Consider the following 19,258-nt stretch of genomic DNA (forward strand, 5'->3'; position numbering starts at 1 on the left):
TTCTACTTTACAGGTGATGAAAACAAGGTACAGAGAGTTTAGAGTAAATTGCATAGGGTCACAAATCTAGTAAGTGGCAGAATTTGAATCTGACTCAGGACTTTGGAACCTGACCTCACATTCCTTCTCCCCTACGGCATCCCTTTTTCTGATACTGCCATGTTTCTAAGGAAACTCAAATACCAAAGAGGCCTCCAGGTGGCTCCTGAAAGCCTGCCTTCTCCTAGGGCGAGCTGGCCATCGAGATACTGTCCAGGACTTAGAGGCATGAACGCAGGAGGAAACCATGGGTTGCTTCCACTAATGGTTGCAATACAAATCGTTCCACAACTTTGTCTGTACCATTCATAGCTGCTCTCATTTCCTATCAAGTATGAAGACATTTTTTGTCCAGGAAGGTTTCAATCTGTTGCAAACAATAGATGGGTAAAGCACAAAGTTACAAACCAGTTCAGTCAGTCGCTGGGAGTTTCTGAAGTGACTTAAATAGCCCTGCCAATGTAGGTCGCTATTTTTAAGGCTGAGCTAAGCGTTTGAAAGTGGTTCACACAGCCATGCTCTCAGATAGAAGTCACAGGACATCAGAATTGCAAGAACTCTCAAGGCCTTGCCTGAGCCCGGTGGAAATGGACACTGTGCACCCAGGATCACACAGCTGGGATTTCTGGTAAAAAACTTTCTGATGTTTCCTTCTGCCTTGAGAATGGCTGAACTCATCACCTTCTGACATTCTGGGAAGGTGTGACTGCTTGGTTAAGACCCTTCTTGCCCTGCTCTTGCCAGAATGGAGAAGAATAGATGACCAAGCCTTTCACTGTCTTTCTGTTCTGAGGATGGATTAAAGCCATTCATACTTGCAAAACCACCCAAAATCCTATATTATAGTTATTTAGCAAAGACTTTATAGCACATACTGAGTGCTTTACAAAATTCACTTAGTATTCTCCCAATGGGTCCTATTGTCATCATTTTACCAAGGAGTAGCTGGAACTGAGGGGGTTAGGGAGATGAAGTAACTTGTTCAAGGTCGTGGAAAATAAACGGCAGAGCCTGGATTGAAGAGAGTCTGGTTCTAACCCAGTGTTTCTCAAACTTGAGTGGGCATCAGCATTGTGTGGAAGCTTGTTAAACACAGATTGCTGGGTCACCCCCATCACCCCAGAGTTTTGGATTCAGTAGGTCTTGGGTGGTGCCCCAAAATTTACATCTCAAATTCCCAGGTGATGCCGCTATTGCTGCTCCTGGGACTATGCTTCTCAAACTCTCTGCTCCAGCATATCCGCTCTTGATCACCACACCCTTCCTCTCCTACCTTGTCAACTAAAAATAAAAAATAACAATAATAAAAAAAAAAGGTAGAGTTACGTGGAGCAGTGGGTCGCCACTTTGGCTGACCTTGGTAGTATAAAATACCAATGCCTAGGCCCTATCCCCAGATATTCGGACTCAGTGGCTTGGCTTTGGTTCCAGGCATCTGTAGTTTACAAGTTCCTCCATGGGGGATTCCGACGTGCAGTAAGGCATCACACTGGAAACCACTGATTTGGGTGACGCCTCACAAACTTTCCAGGGTATATAAATTCCATAGGGATCTCAAGAAAATGCAGATTCTGCATTTCTAACAAACCACAAGGTAGTACCCATGCTACCAGATCTCAGCCTAAGCTTGGGGTAGCAAGAACTAGTATTTCCCAAACCCCATGGTTACCAGTTAAAAAATACAGAATGCCTACTTCAATTTAAATTTTCAATAAATAATAACATTACTTTTTGGTATAAGTATATCCTATATATTACAATAAAATTATACTAACATTTATACTAAAAATTATTCATTGTTTATTTGAAATTCAATTTAAGTGGATATTTTTGTTTGGCTTTGCTTTTTGGCTAAATCTGGCAACCCTACCTGAAGACAAGAATCATCTGAATTACTTGTTTCAATGCATTCACACCTACTCATGGATTTCTTGTTCTAATGCACACCTACTGAATCATAATCATCATTTCTGGGACCTGGTAATCTGTATATTTAACAAGTGCTGCCAGGTGCTTCTTTTCAGCTCAATTTGGGAAGTACATAAAACCCTGGATTATGACTGCCTGAAATCCTCATACTGGCCGTTGTCAGGACTGGACTTGTAGTCATCACACTGCATAGGAACCGGAGCCAAATCCCTCTGCAATTACAACCTGTGTCGTTAACTTTTCTCAAGGTTGTTGTAGATAAATACTTACAAAGGGTGTTTTTTTTTTTCTACTTGCACTTTTAATTTGCTAAATCATACTAAGGCCTTTCAGATCCATGTTTTTTTTTGTCAACACATTAACAGACATGTAGCCATGTTTGATCTTAATTATTCAATTATTTGTTTTGTATCAGGGGATACTCCTTGAGCTAGATTCAGTTGATTTGCATTTGTAGAGTTTTCCAGTATTGGCACTTCATTTGGTATTTTATGACAAGAGGCTTTATTTGAAAATATCTTGCTAAATGGTTGTTAGCTGCTTCCTGAACATACTGTACAGGAAAATGTAGTTTATAATAAAATTCAGCCTTCCTCCAACTCGTTATTATAATGCTATATTTTACATGTAAATTATATTAGGAAGCCTGTGTCTTTCCTTTAGTGATTAAGATTTCATGGAGGGGAAGAAGAATGGAAAGGAAAGGAAAATGAAAAGGAAAGGAAAGGAAAGACAGTTTATTTGTTTTTAATAAGTTAGCCTCCTCTGGGGAAGATAAACTTTCTGACACCGTACATAATTGAGTAAGCCAGAATAAATTGTTGCATTCTCTACATAGGCCTCCTTTCACTCACAAGGATATTCTTTGTGCCGTTTCTAAATGTACTATTGCTTTTGGAAACATTTTTAATAGAATAGACTGTGTTCATACCTGTAAGTACTTGTTTTCTTGATACCACCTTAGAAAGCATTCAAATGCATTCTCTACTAGTGTAGAGAAATTGGTGGGTTTTTTTGGTTTTGCGTGTGTTTTTTGTTGTTGTTTTAATAGTACCTCAGGGTAGCAAATTCATGTGTTCTCTCACTGCAGGGAAGCAGCACATTTAAAAAAAAAAAAAAACCACCAGAGGAAATTGCCACTGCTGACTTTTGTGCAAAGAAGAGGAACAAAATGCTTGCCATGTCTTTTAGTAGTCAGTGGGCCACAAATAATCCTATGGTGGCATTCTACATTTACCAGACCAGTATTAAATTTGTGAACACTTTTTTTCCAACAGAAAAACTGTTCCTACATCCTTTATGAAGGCTGTAGGAAAATGGAAAGGAAGTTAAGAAAAAGGAATGGAGGTGGTTAAAATTATGCAAAATAGTTCATCTGCAGAAAACATGCAGGAAATGGGCTTGTTTCACTTGAGAGGTGTTGGAAGGGCTGGGCTGGGGAGGGATGAGTTGCCCAGTATCCTGGGGAATTAAAAGTCTGAAAGGCCGAGACCCCTGCTTTGGATGTTTGCTGTGGAAGAGCCACCACATGAGGTTGTTCAGGGTGCACCTAGTGCGAGAGTGCCCAGCTGTGTTAGCCCCTGCCACACTCACTAGCCTGGGTGGGCACCACGCTGGGGGAAGGGTGCCTGCTCTGCGGTCATCTGACTGCAGGGGGTGCTGTTTCCTCTTTGCAAAGGGCTCACGGGTAGCTGAGACTGTGAGTCCCTGAAAGCATCATCACTGCTCCCTGCCACCAGCTTTGGTGGTGCCAGCCTGGGATTTGGAACCACCCAAAGGCTTTTACAGGCTATGCAGTGAGTAACTTCATCTGGAGTGAAAGGACCAAGTGATGAGGGATGTTGAGCCATCCTAAAATAGCATCATTTACTTCCTTCCGAAGTATGGTTAAGGTCTGAGGAAGTCTTGGGCATTCATGAGGGCAAGGAGGAATTTCTGCAGGTCCTGGGCTGAGGAGGCTTAGCCAGGATTCAGTGATGCTTCAGAAACTGGGCTCAGGCCTCTGGTTACAGACTGTGACTACAAGGCTGCCCATTGCTACTGCTTGTCACATGGAGTTACTTCCTCTTTCTTCTTGATCTTGGAAAGGCAGGCACCTAGAAAATTCTCCAGAACCTACCCTTTCATTTTGCTGCTGAATTGAATTGAAGTTATAAACTAGAAATTGTAAAAGATAATGTGTCGATTTTTGTTGCAACGTAAATTGGGGGTTTGCCCAATCTAAGAGGAGCAAGTCACATTCTCCTTCCAGAGTTTGTCTCAGAAGGAATGTTCAGGAGTCAGGTGTAATGATGCTTTTTTTTTTTCTTTTCCAGCCACAGGACGAAGTCTTCAGGCTGGCCGCCTCCCTCAGGAACCTGGGGCTTGAGCCAGGTGCCGCCCTATGGATGGGAGATGACGGCAAACCGAGATGGGCGAGACTACTTCATCAAGTAGGTTAAACAGATGGCATGAACAATAGAATCCTTGGCCAATGGACTTCTTTATCTTTGTTTATGAGAATGAACATACTTAAATTAGGCACTCATAGGCATTTGGAGGCCATTACTAAAGCAGCTGGATCTCTTAAGCCAGCTGCTTATATTTCTATATATTTATATATTTATTTCTATACATTTATATTTCTATATATTGTGATGTTGGGTTGCTTCATTCTTCGACAGGCACCATCTTCGAATGACAAGTCACTGTGTAGCATGGTAAGCCTGGCTCAGAGCAAAAGTTTCCACCGTTAAATATTAGGCCAAGTTGTATTCATTGTCTGAGATTAACAACCGAAGTTGGACATGCAAGAATTTCATTTACAAGGTTTTCTAGGAGTGGTCAAGACAGGAATGCTACTTTCTCATCTGTAATTTTTTAAAAATCAGCTAAAAGGATTATGTACATTATCTGTTTTATTGTAAATTTCTCACACTAACGTTGGCTTAGGTTTTGGATTTTTGTGGTGCTCTGGTTTTTTGTTAATTGTGGTATAGAGAGAGAGAGAAAAAGAGAGAAAGATAACATGAAATTTACCATTTTAACCAGTTTTAGGTGTACGATTCAGTGGCATTAAGTACATCCACAATGTTGTGCAACCATTCGCTACTATCCATTTCCAGAACTTTTTCATGATACCCGAAAGAATCTTTGTACCCATTAAACAATAATTGCCAGTTCCTCCCTCCCCTTACCCCCTGGTGACATCTATTCTACTTTCTGTCTCCATAAGTTTATCTGCTCTAGGGACCTCATACAAGTGAAATTTATATATTTTCTGTCCTTTTGTCACTGACTTCTTTCACTTAGCATAATGTTTTCAGGCTCATCTATGCTGTAGCACATGTCAGAAGTTTTTCCTTTTTTTATTTTTCCTTTTTAATGTTCCCTTGTGTGGATAGGCCACATTTTGTTTATTCATTCATCTGTTAATGGACATTTGGGTTGTTTCCACCTTTTGTCTATTGTTACTGGTATTGTTATGAACATCGGTGTACAAGCATCAATTTGAGTCCCTGCTTTCACATCTTCTAGACACATACCTAGGCGTGGAGTTGCTGAAACATATGGAATTGTTGGGTCAAAATTAAAGGCTGTGTTTAACTTTTTGAGGAACCACCAAACTGTTTTCTGGAGTGGCTGCAGAGTGTTTTTTTGTTTGTTTGTTTGTTTGCAGTTTTGTGAAAAGAGCATTTCTATTTCTCAAAATGGCAAGGGTCCATACTGCCCTTTTTCTCCAACCTGAGCAAAATATCCTTAATTATAAGAAATTCATGAAACAGATTTGAAATCAGGAAGTGTGGTTGGTTCTATCCTGATTATAATAGAGGAGAGATTGGAGGCCAGAAAAAAAAATTATTTCACAACCACATGCTACATTCTTTGTTCCAGCCAAGTTGATTATGGACTGACTAGCCAAACACCGGATCACCATGAGGTGAGGGGTCATTTTTATAAAAAATATCTGCCAAGATTGTTTCTAGGGGGTTTGGTCTTTTGTACCAACCCCCGCGCACCACCACATACAAGTGAGGATTGTTGGAAAGTAGCAACAGGGACAACACATGTGAGTGTTGTGGACAGTTTCTCAGTCTCTGAAGCCCAAATCTCTCTCCTTCCCTAGAATTGCTGCACAGGGGACAGGACTCCCACCCCTTCAGAGCACAGTTTCTTTCTGACGTACTTAACTCCTGGGTCCATCCCAGGAAGATCCAGTATGCCCTTGAACATGACTGGAAAGTGGCCCCCTGGCTTTCCAAGGCTTTCCTAAGGATATGCTCACAGAGATACTATCATAGAAATGGCAGTGGGAGCAGGGCCTCCCAGAAACCTCAAAGATTAGAAGAAAGGCCAATAGTTTGGCTCAAACCCCAGATTTTGAATTCATAATTTCATACCGTTTGTCCAAGTCCCTTAGGCTGCTAGGAAGACAGTATTTTTTAATATTATATTGTACCATCTATTTTGTAACATGGCTATGACTGTGTGCAATTGGCTCAGTTAAGGTGAACTAGATGCTTTGACTCCAAACAATAAAAATTTTGGGCTGAAGAAATATAATTTTTAAAAGATATGGATGATGGGTTTATGAAGGTATGCATCAGACTTCTCTGATTAAAACAGGTGTTTCTTTTCCCCTGGTTGGATTTGGGTTCCCATACATTCCAGGTCATTCGATCAATAGGTAGAAACCCAAACTGAGGCCAACTGGTTAGAGGTTCTGGGAACGTCAGCTAGCTCTGCCTTCATGCATTACCATTAGCATCACTGACATTTTTAAGAGCCAGCCTGGGTGTCAGTTTAACATTTACACTGGCCTAATGCCCACTGTTAAAACATAAGAGCAAATCAGCAGCTTAATAGAGAAACCTGCACTGATTACTAAATGGCAAGTTTTAAAACCAAAGTCACCAGTGTTATTTTTCCAAATCCATGTGGTTTCATTTTACTTGAAAAGTAAGTTTCTACAGTCCTCTCAGAGAAAGTTTTAAGATGTCAAGAACAGTATTTCTTCGGAAAGTGTTTGTTCTTTATCACTAATGAGTTTTATAAATAATGACAATCATTCTTTTTCTTTCCTTGTTTTTTTTTTTTTTTTTTACTTACTAGGTAATGTTTATTACAAAGAGGTATTCTAATTATCAGAGTTCTCGGGAGCCCAGGTTTGCAGTGTGGAATATTTCTGTACTCATTAGTTTTAGAAGTTAAAGGTACAATTTGAAAATTAATCTATGGTTGATAATTAGCACCTTTGCATTGAATTTTTCACTCTCTTGCATATTTTTTGAAAGAGAAATTTAGATGTTTTCTTTTTTTTATCTCGTCTTAGGATGTAAATAACCCCCATCAGACAATTGTTTTTGATGGAGGTGCAAGTATTCCAAGTGACAGACAAAGCTATGGGAGGAAGTTGGCTTTTATGTGTTCAAAGTTAGAGTCTAACAACTAAATAATGAGATAATTCTAACATAATGAGTCTTTCAGAACATGGCCCAGGAGAGTTCAAAATGTGCTCAAGTTTCATCTTCCCTCTTCCATACCCAATTATTTAGGGTAGGGCTGGGTAACCTGTTATCTATAGAGTTACTGATTCACGGGGTTAAATGAAGGATGCAATAAACACATGCTAATATATGTTTTTATAATACCGTATAGGCTGCAAACTAATGGTTCTCAACCCTGGCCACACATTGGAATAGACTGAGGATCAGTAAAAAATCCTGATGCCTGGGTCTGGGATTGAGCCTGGAAATAGTGAGTTTCAGGAGCTCCCCAGGTAATTCTAATGAACAGCTATGGTTGCTGCTGTAAAGCACTTGTCAACACATGATCTCATTTATTTGGCTTGAACACAGAAATGATTAACTCCATTTTTCTGGATGGTAAAACTGAGACTCAGCCTATGAGAAGGAACAACTTTTGTTGATATTCTTGGGGAAATATGAAATGCAGTTTTAAGGAACAGAAAACATTGTTTAAGAAATATGATAGATGCAAATTTAAAATTTCTCAGTTCCTTACTATTACCAGTTAAGAGAGAGCAGAGCATGGGAAGGGAGGAAGAGAGATGGAAAGAAAGAAACTACAAGGAAAAGGAAAGAGTCATGGGAGAGGGAGTCCCAATGAGAAATGGATAAAAGAGGGAGAGATGAAGAGAAAGAGAAATGAAGAGAAACAGAGAAAGTGAGATACTCTAAGGTGATTGTTACAATAACAGCATCAATTAATAATAACTTTAGATGTAGGTATAGATGGAGAGGGATGTAGATATATTATAGATCCAATCATAGATACAGATATAAAAATAGATATAGATGTGGACATACATATAGATGATAGAGAATATAGACATTGACGTAAGTATTAATACAGAGATAGATGGGTATAGATACATAGATGGATATAGACTATAGGTATAGATGATAGAGCTATAGATATGGATATGGGTATAGATGATTAGATACAGATATAGACTATAGATGAGTGACTATACAATCACATTCACCCAGGAGAGTCCTGGTTTATGGGTATCATTCTGAAGTAATTACAGACAGCACCTCCTTTTGCTCTCAAAGTGTTCTGGTTTGGATAACACAAGATAAGGTATTTTAAAAATACATGTTTAAAAGTCAGAGAATGAGGAACACCATTTTTTAGTTAAATTGGGTAAAAATATGCTTGTTTGACTGCAAAGGTAGGGAGAGTTAATGCAAAGTAACATGATTCATAAATCTGGAACTTTGGTTTTGTAAATTACAGGAAAAAATTAAAACATGAGCAAAATAAATATTAAAATACTAGCTGGCAAAATAGATTATTATGATGAGCCAAGTTAGAGTCTGGGGATAGAGATGGGGGTTGGAGAGGAGACTGGAGGGTCAGTTCCGAAGCACATGGCCTGATTTTTCAAGTTATAAATTTAAGAGGCTTTTTCTTGTTGGCCTGCTGGCTTCCTGGCCACCTTCATCCTGTGTACACAAAAAGTAGCCCTGTATGAGGATTGGACAAGACATGCTGTTCTATTATTCTACCAGCAATTCCCACAGTGGGCAATTAAACTGAGTTACTATCTCCTTAATGCAGAATAATTCAACTCTGAATCCTGAAGAGTAGAGATTAGTAATGAGATATGGAAACTTCCACTTTGTTCTGCAGTATGGGCTTGGCTCAACTTGGGAGTAGTTTAGTCATTCCCATCTGCCAATCTATTCCATGGTCAATGTAAAATGTATTTTTGGCTTATCTATCTATAGAAAATAATAATCTGAATAAATACAAGTAATTTGTATGCCCTTTCTTATCAACCACAGCAGAAGACAGTCAAGTCAACATGATAGGATTCTGTCATCATGGAAATTAGAAATAGAAAAGCCTTACCTCATTCTTCTGTGTGAGCCCCAAAGTATTTACCCAGTCTAATAGGTTATCTTCAGATACTATTTGGTAGTTCTAGGGCTATTCTTTGGATATTTTTTTCTTGATTTCTACTACAAGATTTCATGAGACTTTTACTGTTATTCTGTGGAGTCCCTTTATCTGTTACTCTGCGGTGAATTCCCTTAAACTTTTTCTCCTCTAAAAAGTTTTTTAAATGTCAAGAAGAGTTAAGGTGTAAAGTTGGGATGTGGATATTGTGGTTGTGCCCATCATACCCTGTGATATTTTTATATTTGGAGCAGACACCAATTTCCTACTTTATCAAGCCTACGTTTTAATACACACCCAACAAAGGACAAATTGATCTGAGAGATTACACAAGTTGTTATCTTTTGTCTCTGCTAATAAAATGCTGCAGGTCCTTGTGGAAATTAACAGTTGTGCCCATGAAGGAAATAAGAGAAATCTCTTGGTGATAGGTTACTCTGTTATTCTGTGAGGTGTATAAGCATCCAAAGAGTTAATAACTAGCAATATGTTAGAAAACAGGCAGTTTGCCTCATTTTTTGTGGGTGTTTTTGATGAACAATTCTTAAATATGTTGCTTTTGAGTATGCATGATGGGTTCTGCATAAAAAGCAAATACTTGCCTCATGGCAAGAGCAAATGTCATTTGGTTCAATGAGTTCCTAGATCCCAAGCATCCAGTCAAGGGGAGGAAAGTATATTGTAATTTTGGAATGGGGGGAACGAAGTCAATATGATAGTATCATTACATGAAATGAAAGGTAATTATGCCCTGTCAATACAAAAGCTTCCCAGGCTGAACATTAGGAGCTGTTTATTCCCTTCATTGGAGCAGATTTGTTTTCTTTTGAATCTGACAAAGCACCTATCTGCTGAGTTAATAATCACTGCTCCCAGCTGGAAGGTAAGTTTGCAGAGTTGATGGAAGGGCTTTTAACAGGAAAGCTCTGAAATGACTCTATCATTCCAGATCTAATTTGGCATATGGCACAAAGAGCTGTGCTAGGCAAACTTCTCCTGCTTCAGAGGCTGTTTCATTTTCCCTATGTTTCTTCTTGAAACTTTGCTGGCTTACTTAATCTGGCCTTCACTCTAGGACAAATCCCTGAGTTGTCTCCTTATTTGTCCAGCAGGCCAGAGTATCTGGAGGGATTGTAATTATCTAAAGTTCCTTGGGCCACTTGACTACAACAGAGTTGGGGCATGTACATTCAAGCCAAGCTGTGGACAGCAGGTTAGCTAGTGCACTGGGTCGCCTCTTTCTTCTCCTATGCTGTATATAGCCCCTAGGGATGTACAGGAGGTGGGTCACAAAGTCCATTCAGTATCACAGGGATGGCCAACCTGTGCAAAGGAGAAGCACCTGGAGGACCAGGTTTCCATCACAGCCTGTAATTGAAATACTAGCTTGGGGCTGCCTGCCACCCTTGATTTTTTTGAGTGGCCTCTGGACCTCTTCTTTCTAGATTGAGCCAACCCTTGCAGAGAGCAATTTTGATGTTATTGCCTAAGGCTGGGGCACAGGCAGAAATTCTGGCCTGTGCCAAATGCCACGTGGGGGTGTGGGTGTTGCTGCCAAGTAAATTGGCTGAGCTTAAGAGGACATGGAATCACCTTGGAGGCAGGTGTCTTTTCAGTATTGTCTGCACTCCAGCATAAAAGGAGAGCAGGGCCAGGAGCAATGTCTCACACCTGTAATCCCAGCACTTTGGGAGGCCGAGGTGGGCGGATCACCTGAGGTCAGGGGTTGGAGACCAGCCTGACCAACATGGAGAAACCCTGTCTCTACCAAAAATACAAAATTAGCCAGGCATGGTGGCACATGCCTTTAATCCCAGCTACTTGGGAGGCTGAGGCAGGAGAATCGCTTGAATCTGGGAGGCAGAGGTTGCGGTGAGCCAAGATCGTGCCATTGCACTCCAGCCTGGGCAACAAGAGCAAAACTCCATCTGAAAAAAAAAAAAAAAAAAAAAAAAAAAGGGGGAAAGCAACTGAGACGGGAGGGCTGGTGACAGAAGTGCCATACTGTGGTCCACCAAAAGGTGGGAAACTGCAGTTCCTGCCAAGCCCTTATCCTGTAGTTCCTCTCAAAGCTTGAATAAAGCCTTGTTATCAATGGCCAATTTCTGGTGAAGAGCTCCTTCAATTGCAAGGATGATAAGAGATCACACTACTCTTGGAGCCAGTGAACACTCGGATCAATCTGAGTCACGAGTAGCCATGTCACATATTTGCTGCACAGAGCATGCCATCCGGCTGCTCCATAAACACAGGTTTGGCATTAGGTGTTCAGGTTGAGAAGGCTGGGAGAAACTCAGAAATGCTTTTTGATCTTAAAGGGTGCCGCTGAGCACATGGGGCTGGCTCCATGATTTTTAGGACCTGTTGCAAAATGAAAATGCAGGCCCCTTGTTCAAAAAGCAGGATAAAAGTGCTGGAAAAGGTATGAAAATGTAAAGCTTTTCCCCTTCTTCTGTGGTCTCTCTGTCAACATGTCATAGAGTTTTTTATTTCCTATTTAATGACTTTTTTTTAAGACAAAGTCTCTCTCTGTCGCCAGGCTGGAGTGCAGTGACACGATCTCGGCTCACTGCAACCTCCGCGTCCTGGGTTGAAGAGATTCTCCCACCTCAGACTCCTGAGTAGCTGGGATTACAGGTGCACGCCACCACACCCAGCTAATTTTTGTATTTTTAGTAGAGATGGGGTTTCACCATGTTGGCCAGGATGGTCTCAATCTCTTGACCTCGTGATCTGCCTGCCTCAGCCTCCCAAAATGCTGGGATTACAGGTGTGAGCCACTGTACCTGGCCTATTTAATGACATTTCATAATAAGACACATGAAAATTTTAAATTATTAGCAGGAATTTTACTGATCATCCTTGTATGATGAAAGTTTCAGATGAAAATATAAGAGCATTAACTTGTCTGAAGAATCACTGAAATGATACAATTTGTATTTCATAGCTTATACATGCATATGTCTTTCATTCTAATCAGAACAGTAGAAATGCTGCACACAACTAACTCAATTGTTTTGATTGTACTAAAAGATAAATACTTTTCTTCCCCCACCCCAAGGTAATCCTCTAAGCCAGGTCAGCAAACCTTTTCTGTAAATGGTCACATAGTAAATATTTTAGGCTTTGGAGGCCATGTGGTCTCTGTTGTGACTCAACAGTGCAAGTCTGCCATGGTAGTGTTAAAGCAGTCATAGGAAACATGTAAATAAATGGACATGGTTGTGTTCCAATAAAACTTTATTTACAAAAACAGACTGGGGGCCAGATGTGACCCATGAGCTATATAGTACTTTGCCAATCCCTACTCTAAAACATCATCCATTTGAGCCCATTCTTATATTTTTAATTCACTAATTGATAAATTTTCAAAACCCTCCCATGAAATGAGGAGCTGACACATGTTTTATGTTTGAAAGAAACTAGGGCAGAGATTAGTAAAATGACTTTTCTGAGGTTGCAGGGAGCTAAAAATGGACCTCAGAGCCCCAGTTTGTCCTACTTGTTGCCAGAAAGCTCTATGATGTGTCTTCTGTCAGCATGCAGTTCTTGCATAGCTCTGACACCTATGACCTACCTTAAAGGTTGTTCTAGGAACAATGTCAAAATTCACCAGAGAAGTACAACTTTTAATATGAAAATGCCATGACTCCTCCCTTCCTTTTGGTGGGTGTTCACAGGGAGGAGGCCTGCTAATCAATCACAGGGTTTGCACCTGCTCTCCCACTCTAACCAGCACCTTTGTGGGAGGGGTACAGAGGACAGGAAATGATAGCAGGGGGCAGCCCAGTCACAATGGAATGCTGAATACAAGTGCAAATAATTATTAGGAAGGTGAAAATTACATAGCAATTTGCTCTTACTAATGGTCGACAGAAAAACAGCCCCATTGTACTTTCAAAAAGTTAATTGTCCATAGTGTTTTGGAAAAATGTTGCTTATTATCATTGTGGAATTTTATAAGGCTGCTGTGTAGATGTCCTTAACTCATTTTTGGTGATATTCTGTTCTAGATTGTTCTCTCAGCTTCTCCTTTCTCTCACCATTCTCCTTTTGCTCCAAGCTCATGAGAGGTTCCTCAGGTGGTTCTTTTTTTTTTTTAAGCTCAACATTTAAACTTCAGTTTCCCACATTATCAAGCCCGCATTCCTACATAAAACCCCCAAAAGGGTAAAGGATTAATAAGTTGAATATGTTGGTACCATTTGGTTTTGGTCCAGAAATTACTGGAGACTCATGGCTATTCTCCTACAGGAGATAAAGGAGACCAACAAAAATCAGTTTGCACTGCCTAGAATATTGTCTGGGAAATAGTATGCAGTTAATAAGTATTTGTTGAATAGATGTTTAGATGTATGTTTGTATCAGTAGATGGGTGGATGAATGGATGGATGGATGAATAAGCCTGTTTCTGAAGCCTTATATTCAGTGGGCCATAAGGGAAAATGCTGATACACAAATCAGTGAGTATCTCTTCTTAAATTACTGATGTAGAAATGTCACTAGAAGAATTTAGGCATTAGCCAGGTGTGGTGGCTCACGCTTGTAATCCCAGCACTTTGGGAGGCCAAGGCGGGCAGATCATGAGGTCAGGGGTTTGAGACCAGCCTGACCAATATGGTGAAACCCCATCTCTACTAAAAATACAAAAATTAGCCAGGCATGGTGGTGCATGCCTATAATCCCAGCTACTCAGGAGGCCGAGGCAAGAGAATCACTTGAACCCAGGAGGTGGAGATTGCAGTGAGCTGAGATCGCACCATTGCACTTCAGCCTCGGCGACAGAGTAAGACTCTGTCTCAAAAAAAAAAAAAAAAAAAAAAAAGAATTTAGGCATTTAGTGGGATACACCTTACTCCTGCAAGAATGGCCATAATCAAAAAACCAAAAAATAGTAGATATTGATGTGGATGCAGTGAACAGGGAACATTTCTACACTGCTGGTGGGAATATAAGCTAGTACAACCGCTATGGAAAACAGTATGGAGATTCCTTAAACAACTAAAAGTAGAACTACCATTTGATCCAGCAATCCCACTACTGGGTATCTACCCAGAGGAAAAGAAGTCATACGAAAAAGATACTTGCACATGCATGTTTACAGCAGCACAATTCGCAATTCCAAAAACATGGAACCAACTCAAATGACCATCAATCAACAAGTAGATTAAGAAACTTTGGTGTATATATATACGATGGAATACTAATCAGCCATAGAAAGGAATGAATTAATGGCATTCACAGCGACCTGGATGAGATTGGAGACTATTATTCTAAGTGAAGTAACTCAGGAATGGAAGACCAAACATCATATGTTCTCACTCATAAGTGGGAGCTAAGCTATGAGAATGTCAAGGCATAAAAATGACACAATGGACTTTGGGGACTCAGAGGAAAGAGTGGGAAGCAGGTGAGGAATAAAAGACGACAAATAGGGTACAATGTATACTGCTCGGGTGATGGGTGCACCAAAATCTCACAAATCACCACTAAAGAACTTACTCATGTAACTAAACACCACCTGTTCCCCCAATAACCTATGGAAATAAAAAAAAATTATAAGAATTTAGGCATTTAGGTAAAGCCTATATTTTATAATAAGACACTAAACGTTTATCAAAACCTTGTCACCAATTCATAAGTTAGTGTGGCTGTTTATCAGAAATTCAAGATGCAATAAAATTATCTTTCTGGAAATAGTGTGGTTGCAGTGTATTTTAGCGACAAGTGGCGTAGAATAATAAAGCACAGAAATAAGAGTAAAAAAACTTGGGGTAAAATCCCAGCTCTTTCAGTGTTAGCTCTGTGATGGTGGATTATCACTAGGACACTGTGGGCCTCACTTTTCTCATTATACAACAATGTGTTTGGACTAGAAATCTGTATCATCTGGGAATCCTGTGAGGTACAAGCAACAAAAAATTCTAAGTCAATTTGGCTTCAATGATAAAAATAATTTGTTGGTTTATGTACCTAAAAAATAAATGATAAAACTGTTACAGCCAAAAGGAGTCTAAGGATACATGACAACTCAATGTAATATGCTATACTGGTTGGAATTTTGGAACAAATAAAGGACATTAGGTAAAATCTAAAGAAATCTGAATAAAATATGGACTTTAGTTAATAATAATGTATCAGTATTGGTTCATAAATTGTGACAAATGTACCACACTAATGTAAGATGTTAACAATAGGGGAAACTGAGCGCCACATATACAGGAATGCTCTGTACTCTGTAATTTTTCTGCAAATCTAAAAGTGTTCTAAAATAATGTCAGACATAAGAAATACACAAAACAGGATAATGTCAGCAAGATGGCGGACTAGGAAGCTTCAGTTCCTCATTCTCCCACAGAGCCACAAAATTAACGACAAGTTATTGACCAGAATAACTTTGTGAGAATTCTAAAGACCAGTTGAAAAGTTACAGCATCTAGACCAATGTAAAACCAAGAAGGAATTCCAGCAAAAAGGAAAGGAAACTTTTAAAAAGTTTTGCATACCTGTTACCAATGCTTCTCTCCCTATCTGATTTAGCATAGTGCAACTAACAGGAAACCTCCCACCTTGGGAATCCTCTTTTAGGATGAAAACAAAAGAGCGGACCATGCATCTAGCATTTGGGCTAGTCTGGAGGCTGTCTAAGGAACTGGTTCCTGAGTTACGTTACTCAGAGCACTGATGGGACTTGGTGAAGCACTGGTGGCCTTCTTTGGAAGCTGCTGAAAACAAGACATGATCCTCATGGCATCTTATAGCTGCAGTTCCAAAGGCAGACACCAGCAGAATGTTCACAGGCTTCTAAGAAGAAACAGGAACAACAAGCTTCTTAGGAAATTGGAGATGTTTTAAAGCATAGACACAAACGCAGAGAAGACAGCATATCCTTAGAAAAAGTTTGGAGAGGTCCTAGAATCTACCGCGGAGCTAATCCGTGAAGATTTTTCCCTGCACAAAGTCAGTCTATAAAGACTAGGAGAGGTGGTTGTTTCTCAAATGCCCAAGTCTCAACAACAGCAGTGACAAATCCCAAGGCATACTAGGAGAGAGGAAAACCAGGCCCAATCAAAGTGCCAAAATAAAACTCCAGAAACTGACCCTAAAGAAACACAGATCAACTCTCCCTCACAAAGAATGTAAAGTAACTGTACTAAACATGCTCAATGAACTAAAATGGAACACAGATAAACAACTAAATAAATTCAGGAAAATGATGCATGAACAAAATAAGCATATCAACAAAGAGACACAAACTATAAAGAAGAACCAAACAAATTCTGGAAGTGAAAAATATAATAACAGAACAGAAAAAAATTCAAGAGGTTTCAACAAAAGACTGGATTTGACAGAAAAAAACAAACAAACTTAAAGACAGATTATTAGAAGTCATTATTAGAAGTAATCAAGTCAGAGGATTAAAAAGAAAAAAATAAAAGTGAAGAGAGCCTAAGAGACTTACGGACACTGACAGGTAAACCATTTTATGCATGATGGGAGTCCCAGAAGGAAAAGAGAGGGAGTAAGTGTTATTTGAACCAATAATGGCCAAAAACTTTTCAAACTTGAGGAAAAAAAATGGGCATGCAAATTCAAGAAGCTCAAAGAACTACAACCAAGATAAATTCAAAAAGACCCACACGAAGATGCATTGTAATCAAATTGTCAAAAGTCAAAGACAAAGAATCTTGAAAGCAGCGAGAGAAAAATAACTCATCACATACAAAACAGCTTCCATAAGGTTATCAGTGGAATTACCAATAGATAACTTACAGAAGGAAGTGACAAAGAATACTGTATCCAGAAATTGCCACAGCCACCCAACCTTCAGCAGCCCCCACCCTGAACAGTCAGCAGCCATCAACACCGAGGCAAAATCTTCCGTTAGCAAAAAGATTATGATTTGCTGAAGGCTCAGACAATTGTTGCCACATTTTAGCAATGAAGTATTTTTAATTAAGGTGTGTACATTGTTTTCTAAGGCACAATGTTATTGCACATTCAATAGACTATAGTATGGTATGAACATATTTTTTAAGTTCTGGGATACATGTGTAGGACATGCAGGTTTATTACACAGGTAAACATCTGCCATGGTAGTTTACTGCACCTATCAACCCATCACCTTGGTATTAAGCCCTACATGCATTAGCTATTTATCCTGACGCTCTCCCTCCCCCCACAACCCCCAACTACAGGCCCCAGTGTGTGTTGTTCCTCTCCATGTCCATGTGTTCTCATTTTTCAGCTCCTGCTGGTAAGTGAGAACATGTGGTGTTTGGTTTTCTGTTCCTGCATTAGTTTGCTGAGGATAATGGCTTTGAGCTCCATCCATGTCCCTGCAAAGGACATGATCTCATTCCTTTTTATGGCTGCATAGTATTCTGTGGTGTATATGTACCACATTTTCTTTATCCAGTCTATCATTGATGGGCATTTAGATTGATTCTATGTCTTTTCTATTGTAAATATTGCTGCAGTGAACATATGTGTACGTGTAACTTTATAATAGAATGATCTATATTCCTTTGGGTACATACCCAGTAATGGCATGGCTGAGTCAAATGGTATTTCTGGTTTTAAGTTTTTGACGAATTGCCCCACTGTCTTCCACAATGGTTGAAACTAATTTACATTACCACCAAAAGTGTGAAAACATTCCTATTTCTCCACAGCCTTGCCAGCATCTGTTGTTTCTAGACTTTTTAATAATTACCATTCTGACTGGCATGAGATGATATCTTATTGTGGTTTTGATTTGCATTTCTCTGATGATCAGTGATGTTGAGCTTTTCTTCATATATTTCTTGGCCACATAAATGTCTTCTGTTGAGAAGCGTCTGTTCAGATCCTTTGCCCACTTTTTAATAGGGTTGTTTTTTCTTGTAAATTTGTTTAAATTCCTTGTAGATTCTGGATATGAGACCTTTGTCAGATGGATATATTGCAAAAATTTTCTCCCATTCTATATATTGTATGTTCACTCTGATGAAAGTTTATTTTGCTGTGCAGAAGCTCTTTAGTTTAATTAGATCCTATTTGTCAATTTTTGTTTCTGTTGCAATTGATTTTGATGTTTTCATCATGAAATCTTTGCCTGTGCCTATGTCCTGAATGGTACTGCCTAGATTTTCTTCTAGGGATTTTATAGTTTTGTGTTTTACATTTAAGTCTCTAATCGCTCTGGAGTCAATTTTTGTATAAGATCTAAGGAAGGGGTCCAGTTTCAATTTTCTACATATGGCTAGCCAGTTCTCCCAGCACCATTTATTAAATAGGGAATTCTTTCCCCATTGCTTGTTTTTGTCAGGTTTGTCAAAGATCAGATAATTGTAAATGTGCAGTCATATTTCTGAGATATCTATTCTGTTCCACTGGTCTATGTGTCCGTTTTTCTACCAGTACCATGCTGTTTTGGTTACCGTAGCCTTACAATATGAAGTCCGGTAGAGTGATGCCTCAAGCTTTGTTCTTTTTGCTTAGGATTGTCTTGGCTATATGAGCTCCTTTTTGGTTCCATATGAATTTTAAAGCAGTTTTTGCTAATTCTGTGAAGAATGTCAATGGTAGTTCAATGGGAATAGCACTGAATATATAAATTACTTCGGGCAGTATAGCCATTTTCATGGTATTGATTCTTCCTATCCATGAGCATGGAATGTTTCTCCATTTGTGTGTGTCCTCTCTGATTTCTTTGAGCAGTGGTTTCTAGTTCTCCTTGAAGAGGTCCTTCACTTCCCTTGTTAGCTGTATTCCTAGGTGTTTTATTCTCTTTGTAGCAATCGTGAATGGGACTTCATTCATGATTTGGCTCTCTGCTTGTCTGTTATTGGTGTATAGGAATGCTTGTGATTTTTGCACATTGATTTTGTATCCTGAGACT

At 39.5% G+C, this 19,258-nt stretch overlaps 1 protein-coding gene across 6 annotated transcripts in view; it reads left to right on the forward strand.

Moving 5' to 3' along the window:
* FRMPD4 (FERM and PDZ domain containing 4) overlaps nt 1–19,258 on the forward strand; it is a 582,613-nt gene that overhangs the window by 354,558 nt on the left and 208,797 nt on the right. For all 6 annotated transcript variants that reach the window (XM_057301098.2, XM_057301097.2, XM_034950556.4 and 3 more), the window contains one exon: nt 4,284–4,400. In XM_057301098.2, the coding sequence (XP_057157081.1) occupies nt 4,284–4,400 (117 nt within the window). The remainder of the gene's footprint in view (nt 1–4,283; nt 4,401–19,258) is intronic.

Source organism: Pan paniscus, chromosome X, assembly GCF_029289425.2.
Source record: "Pan paniscus chromosome X, NHGRI_mPanPan1-v2.0_pri, whole genome shotgun sequence".
Classification (NCBI taxonomy): domain Eukaryota; kingdom Metazoa; phylum Chordata; class Mammalia; order Primates; family Hominidae; genus Pan; species Pan paniscus.